The sequence below is a fragment of the Sipha flava genome, unplaced genomic scaffold (assembly GCF_003268045.1).
Source record: "Sipha flava isolate LNK unplaced genomic scaffold, YSA_version1 307_pilon_pilon, whole genome shotgun sequence".
Classification (NCBI taxonomy): Eukaryota; Metazoa; Arthropoda; class Insecta; order Hemiptera; family Aphididae; genus Sipha; species Sipha flava.
In genome coordinates, this window is record NW_020272984.1 from 74,422 (window position 1) to 82,578 (window position 8,157).

Below are 8,157 nucleotides of genomic sequence, written 5' to 3' on the forward strand. Positions count from 1 at the left end.
TTTCTGGAAAGAATAATCGCCTATAGGGCTAGTAGGGAGGGTTATATGCTTGTTATTGTTTTTCATTGCTAAACATTAACTTCTACTGGAAAAAATGATATATTTGTTATGGTTTTTTAAAAGAAATAAATTTAATTCATAGCAGATTTAAATACTGCGTTATTTTTGAGACACCCTATATTTACAAAATAATTATAATGATAAGAGAAATTAAATAAGAGGAGTTTTTACGCTCAGAACACTCAAATACATATGACCGATGAAAATTGAGAATGGTTTATAGTAGAAATTTGTGAAACTAGTCTGCGATTAAAATATGCTCAAACATTCGTTTCGATAGGATGACGGTATAAATCAAGACAATTGTAATACGGGAGATACGGGCTCATACTACAAACGATGTCGGGATGGTGTTGATCGTGGATTTAGTTTTCGAACGTTGAAGGGACGATCGATCCATCCCTCTTTGACGATAACGCGTAATGATCCCGTTTCGCTGGGGGTGGAGTTTAGGCGTTTTGCTGCCGGGATCCGCTTGACCGGGCTGCTCAACCGTTGTGACCTGGTGCTCATCAGTTCATCGGATACACTCTTGTCCTTCGCGGACGACAATGGAGACGTGAGAGTGGTGTGATAGCTGTCTGTGGACTCAGAATCCGAGGCATAAGAAGTAGTTTCGTTGGGATCGCGTGACCCGAAAACCGATGGGATATCGTCGAGGCGCGCGTCGGACGACTGAGTGTCCTCTCCGATCGCTTTTAAGTCGACGACGGCCCCCGTCGACTTCGATTCGGCCGGTAGCACTTCGACGATCCTCGCGAACAAGTCATCCGACCATTTTTTTTCGGTGCTTGTTTTTCCGCCAATGGCCGTCAGCTTCACGCCCACGCAGTTATAGATCTTCTTGAAAATCCATGACACGTCGAAATCTCTGATCGAATATGACGATGTTTTGACGGGGTTGTGAGCAGACAATTCGGACTTTACGTCCTCGGCGCGAGCAGACCCTCCGTCACTGGCCTCAGGTGATCCATTGCTTGCGGCCACGGTCGCCGGAGGGTCGGTCGACGATAGCTCATCGACGACGATATTCCCCTGTGACGGATTTCGTTTCACCGACCCGATATCTGCGATCCACGTGAACAATTCGTTTAACTGTTGTTGTTCTCCGGTCTTCAGTGCCTCGCGTACCACACAGGCCACGAAATCGTCCGGCCACAGCGACCACGTAAGGTTCGCGTGCCCGTGGCGAGATGACGTTTTTTCGAGCGCTTCTTCAACCGTTTTCTCGTCTGAGGGTGCGTCTCGCAACGGCAGTGACTGCGTGGATGAGTTTTGCAATGGCAGTGGCTGCGTGGATGAGTTTTGCAATGTCAGTGGCCGTATGGATGCGTATCGCGACGATAGTGGCTGTGTGGACGCATCTCGCAATGGCAGTGACTGCGTGGATACATCTCGCGACGACAGTGGCCGCGCGCCGTTAACCTCGTCGCTGCCGCTAATGGATCGTCCTACGCTTGCGTCCCGTTTTTGTGTTTCGCTTGCGGACATCGGACAATCGGACATCGGTCCCTCCGTGACTGTGACGACGCTCGACCGATTCCTTTTGTCGGCCACCATTGCCGAGATTACGTCTTACAACTTCTGCCTGCGTTCGGCTCTCTGTTTCCGGTCCACGCGCGTCGATTCCGGTGACGTTGAATTCGCAGAGCGATCGTTTTCGACACCACTGGCGACGAGCGATGCCTTTGACGAAGATCTCTCGGGCACCATCGAGGCATGCAAAACTGGTAAATTACCGCTCGACGTTGCTCCAGAACTCGTCGTTGTCCAGTCACCGACTCCGTTTTCCACGTTGGTCGTATCTCGAACGCGCGTCTTCGGGGTTTTCAACAAATCCTGGAAAAACACGAGATACGAGTTGAGTCTTAGCACGCGGTCATCGAACGCGTTTTAATGTTTCAACTGTTCCGTTTTCTTATTAACAACAATTCTTAAAACGTACAAACGCCGCAGCATGCTTGGCACTCCGGTATCACAAAAACTAACCGTCGTAAATATTACATGTTCGCGAAAAACACAAACCGTAGAAAACATTCGGCCGCAACTATATAGAGTTTATTCGTCCATATTTTTTACTCACTTTGGCTATTTGAGAACAGGATTTTCCACGACCATCTCCAGATGCTTTACGGCGTTTTATAACACATATGTGTCTCTCTTTTTCTCGACCTCTACGTTGCGGGTGTCAATACATTCTTTTGTGTCCACTTCACGGGGACTGCCGACCGTTTTTCTCTTAGCTTTCTCTTTTTTGCAAAGATTCATTAAAAAACATTTCTTGTGGACGTATACTCTGCATCCTATACATAAATGGAATATAAACCGTAGTTGAAACACTTTCCATGAAATGTAATCAAAGTTTAGTTTGTAAATACCAACTGTTCGTATCTCGTTTAAACCATTTTAATAAAATCAATGTGCATATGTACTTATACATCGCACCATCTTCGAGTACGATCAATTTTTAAGGTCGGGCCTTGAGAAAATAAGATGTAAGTCTCAAGAAAAACTTTTTTATAACTATGTATTTAAATTGAAATTCCAATAATTTAATTTTTAAATGTTTTTCGATATTTCGGGTGGTGGTAGTAGTGGTAATAGTAATGGTGGGGGGGGTGTACTTCCCACGTTCGTGTCTGTAATTCTCAGCCACACAATATATATCGTAGATTGATACTATATATCAATGGTCTTCAACCGGTAGGTTGCGATCCAATTTTGGGTTGTGTAAGTTTTAAGAAATTGAAAAAATTTAAATTACTTTATAATATATTAAATATGTATATTAAAGTAAAATAAAAATGAACAATCAAATGAAGTTATGATACAACGATAATCTGATTTATTCCATAAAACTAATTTACAAGTAATTTATGTGTGAACGTAGAATCCGACAAACATCGGTGAAAAACTATTCAAATTTACATAATTTTATTTAGAACTGAAAATATTTATATTTTCTATATTCCTTTTCAAGTAAAATTTGTAATCGTCACGTTAGTTTATCAAAAATACAACATTTTAATCCACTCATTAAATTTATTCAAGGAATAAGAAACTTTATATCGATTTTTTACTATGCTCATATTATTTTTTCCGCCATTCTTATTACCAGGTATCAACAACTACTAAAAAAATTCAAAATAAATTACAAAATTCTAACACATGAATGATAATATGCCGTTACGTTTCAGTCCGGTATTCCGCCGTGCCGGACAGGTGTGAATTAACGGTGCCGTTACGTTTCAGTGCGGTACTGTGTCGTGTCGGATATGTGTGAATCACGCTTTATCATCAACGCGACCTTTATCGGGCACGCCGAATCGTTTGCACCGAATCCAACGATCGCATTGTGTTTTGTTCGCGACGCGTAAACGAGCCAGTCGTCGAGTCGTTAGGACCGGTCGTCGGTTCGGAGACCATTCGAACAATTAACGAACAGCTATAAGGTATACGGTCACGCGGTTTAATGCAATACTGTCCGAGCCGTACAACGGTGCGCATCGCGATTAGACGACCGAGTGGCGGACGTTCAGTGTTACGATCGCAGCGAAAACCGCTTTCGATGCTTTTCGTCGCTGGGACGTTTCGCGCCACAGAATCGTCGCCGACCGCTGTAAAACAGGGTGTGCAGGCAGCGCTGTACTTGTACGTCACAAGTTTAATGCGCGATTCCGTACGCTCGACATAAAATATTATAGTGTACCGTTCTGTTTGGACCCATTGATTTTAACACTTACGTACGATATCACGTACAATCGAACATTCAGAATCCATAACTTTGACCCGGCGGTGGTGGCCACTGGGCACAAGTAACTTTTTCGTTAAAAAATAAATTTTCCGCCGCCACCGGATATCGTCAACTCATTTACAATCGCACGCACCATATCGTATAGTACACGCTTGCGGCGTACGGTTGGTTCTACGCGTTTCGCGCTATCGCGTTCGGTACAATGATCAAAACATAGAGTTTGATCTTGCTCTTGGAATGGCAGCGCACGAAGTACTTTTAACCGATTCGAATCTGTATGGCCACGGTTTGGTGAACACTTTAATACAAAAAAAAAATTAATCGAATACAATATTCGTATCTGCAGTAGAGCGCTGCGGCGATACACAAACGTGGATAGGCGTTTAAACTGTTTTACAACACATATGACACATCAGACGAGAAATTACGATTATGTACTTTATGATCGTTAAAATCAATACGATATGTTTAAAACTTCGATCATCGTTATTATTTCAAGTATGATAAAATATCAATTATCCTACTGTAGTTGAGATTACTACATAAATATGTAAAAATCACCCTATCTTCAAATCTTACAGATTATCAAACCATTTTCTGTATATATATATATATAGTCATTTTTCTAATTCATACTGAAATATTTATGAGTATTATTTTTCAATGTAGGTTTAAGCCACAAGAGTTAAATATAAATACACGAGTTATATCAATATTTATCAACAACATTATATCGAAATTAGAACATTTTCGTGGCACACTCTGTACTTTATACAACAGTTGTTAACCAACTTATCGTATTCAAATGTTGAAATGACATATTTTTTTACTCTATTATCGAAAGACAAAAGGGAAATAATCCCCTGACATGACTTAATTTTCTGTTATAAGGTTCGATCCTATTTCAAGCTTGATAACACTTAGATATCATACGTGCTCCGCGAGTGCTCTGTGAAAAAATCTATGTGCTAACCAAAGAAATTCACTTAACATCGGTGCATAAAACACTGACACGGATTTCGATTGCCAGAGAAATGCATTTGGGATGGGTCAGACCGGACGCATAGTTTCTCTAGAAAACTTTTATTATAGAGTGTTGGTGTCGTTTGATTTATTGTTCATAGGTCAGTACCACTTTGCAATCGACACATTTTTTGTTCAATTTGCGATTAATCAACCAATAGTTACTCCCTTAATTATGAACTAATACAAATACATTAGTCCACTGTGGCACGAGATCGAGGTAAAGTGGGCAACTATTCATTCATGATAAATTTATACGTTGTACCATGTTTTATCGTATATATATAACAGAAAAGAAAACCGTTTGATCCCAGCGATAACATATGTTAACAGTATTATCGGTCGACAATCATCAGGGCTGCATCAAAGGGACTAAGAGAGGATATAACATCGGGTCGTAAAAATTAGTAGTAGTAAATTGAAAGGGGCCACATTGTGTCGACATGTTTTTTATTATTTTTTTTTTTTTAAATAAATTAAATTAAATAAATAGAACATTATTAAAAGTTTAAATTTATATCATATGTAAATGGATTTAAATACTTTATTACCGACACAATGGTCGTCGCTTTTTACGTATAACTCGCAAAGGATTTTATCAAAAGTAATAGCCAACCTTATATAATGACTATGATCTGACATTGATAGTCATAACCGACTGTGAAATGCATATAAACAATAATATTTAACATATATTATTTTGTATATGTATTATATGAGTTTTCCGTCAACCCGTAATACAAACGAGAAAAACACTTTTAGTGTTTAAGGGGCCTCACCACCACGTTTTTTTTAACAAAAACTTCTGTTTCTAATTCCAACGCTACGTGTCGAAAATTCACTCTCTGGAATGGTAAGTAGTTGCCAATACATTTTTTTAATCGATCTAAGACAAATGGACGTAAACAAATGAAATAATAAATCATCAATAAAAATATCAGTAGTAAAAATATTTTGAATTCAATGATATCAAATCATTGTAAAATGCAGTTAAAAATGTCATTGAGTGTATAAAATATAATATTATATTTTAAAAGTTTCAAGTACTAAAGGAATATCGATTTTGTGTAAAAATTCCCGGTTTTCCCGACGCTTTTGAAAGAAAAAGAAAAAGAAAATCAACTAAAAAATGTGAAAAAAAAAAAAAAAAGGCTTGAAAAAAAGCAAAATAAAATTTCAATTTTATATATGCAATTTACAGCTAACATAGATTCGTTTTAAGAACACCAATGAAACAGAAAAAAAGGGTAAATTATTAAAAATCCGTATACTATCCAATGGCTATAGAAAAATGTACTATCAAAATCCCGAAACGAATTGGTGCTTGTTCAGTTTTTTCACGTCTGATAAAAATAATAATATTTAAACAGTCTAAACAACTTACGGAATAGAAAATCCGTTCAAATAATTTGTTTTGGCCACGTTATTGACATTCACTGCAGTAGTCACGTCTGGTAATATCTTTATAGTACCGCTAGGCTCCGTTGTTGACAATGTTCAAAAATGTTTTATTATTAAATATCAAGAAATCATCATTAAACTAAAGGTTTGGGTAAAACTTACACGTATTTTTGGTTTAAGATACCGATCTTCAATAATTTTTTGTTTATTTTTATTTATTTATTGGTTTTTTTTTTATATATTATTCAAAACTTACTTTTTTTTGGGTGTTATCGAAAATTGAACGAGCCATAGCTTTTTCCGAATTAAAATATACACTCTATATGATGTGCTTCTTAAACGACACAAAGGGCCTGAGATATTCGGTTATGCAATATCTGTGCAATAGCAGTCGTGTGCTATAATGACGATATTATGGAGTTATAAAAAAAAAAGAGAAAAAAAAGAAGACGTATAAATGTTATTATGATATAATAAATGTTTACGTTCCCGGTAGAATTATACAATATTGTGCGTCAGGAATTCACACTCAAGCATTTCTGAACGTTTCTCGTATTAATTCCAATTAGTTTAAGATAATTTATTTACGATTGTTAAAAATGTATAAACAACATATTTATTTCATTAGAGAAAAGAACTGCGTATAATTGCGTCAACTAATAAATTATGTCATCGTATTGCAGTGAGAGGCTAGACACGACTTTTACGGCACTAAACCCGTATTTTCTTCCCGCCGTGTAGTAAACTATAGTTTTTATTGTAATAAGCTCGATAGCGACTAGCGCAGTCCGGTCGGTAAACGAAATATTACAAATGAGGATGTGAATCATCATAACGCGCATTGTTTCGTACGGTTAATTCAATTTTCCAGCCCGTAAACGAACGATTCGTGTGTAGAAAAAACGGAATTTTCAGTGTCACGGATCAAATCGACAATCAGATAAGAACGAAAAAAAAAAAGAAAAAACTAACAAGCGTAAAATTAAATATATTTCGTTAATCTTTCTTCGGGGATCTCAAACAGGAATAGCATTATTTCGCTCATTTTACAGAACATTAAACCCAATTTGTTTCGTAATGAATGACGATGGTTATAGCTATAAAGAGGGTTATTTGGATAACAATATGAATTCAAGCAATTAACTAATAATATATATCTGCCGCTGCTGCAGTAGGTATATGCGATACACCATGCATGAATAGTCAACAATAGAAAATAAATAAATGTGTTTTTATTTTTTCAACTCATTGCCGTAACCTCGAAGAAACTAAACTATAATAATAAATTGCAAATAAGTATAATGCAATCTGTGTATACATTATAATATGTATTGGCATTGTAAGCGTACGCATCGAAATGCGTTTTTATTTTTTTTTATACGTATATTGTGTATGCAATTTGCATTAATAAGTAGGTAGTCATACGTGTAAAATCGATTTATAAAAAGTTTTAAGATCTTAAATGAAAAATGTACACAGTTGAAATGATTTTAATACCGTCGATAAGATAAAATCAAGATGTATTGATGTGTGCCAGATAAGCCGATATAATCTGTATAAACAGTCTTTAATTTATGGAAAGCGCTTTTTATTTAATATAATAACTATTAAAATAATAATTACCACGATATTGTGCAAACCTACGCGGGTTTATTTGAACGATAAAAACAAAGCATATTATTACAAGCCGCGTTCAAAGCTTAAGTGTTTAAACATTTCGCGGCGGCCGAACGAACGTATTCAAAATGCGTATGTAATATAATAAAAACGGCAGTTCAGGTGTATAATTTTGAACACAAAAAAAAACCAAACGTTATTTACGTTATTTTACGTGGTGCGAATGATTAATTAATCTATATTCGCCGGTGGTAGTATGCAGTGGCGTAGCCAGGATTTTTAAATGGGGGGGGGGGGGGGGG

General features: G+C 37.2%; 1 protein-coding gene across 1 annotated transcript in view; it reads right to left on the reverse strand.

Annotated features, from left to right (window-relative positions):
- Window positions 1-2,199: 2,199 nt before the first annotated feature.
- The window catches only part of LOC112686371 (mast cell protease 4-like), a 48,935-nt gene continuing 42,977 nt past the window's right edge, over window positions 2,200-8,157 (reverse strand). Inside the window, exon 5 of the mRNA XM_025558604.1 lies at window positions 2,200-2,363. Within this exon, the coding sequence (XP_025414389.1) occupies window positions 2,200-2,363 (164 nt within the window). The remainder of the gene's footprint in view (window positions 2,364-8,157) is intronic.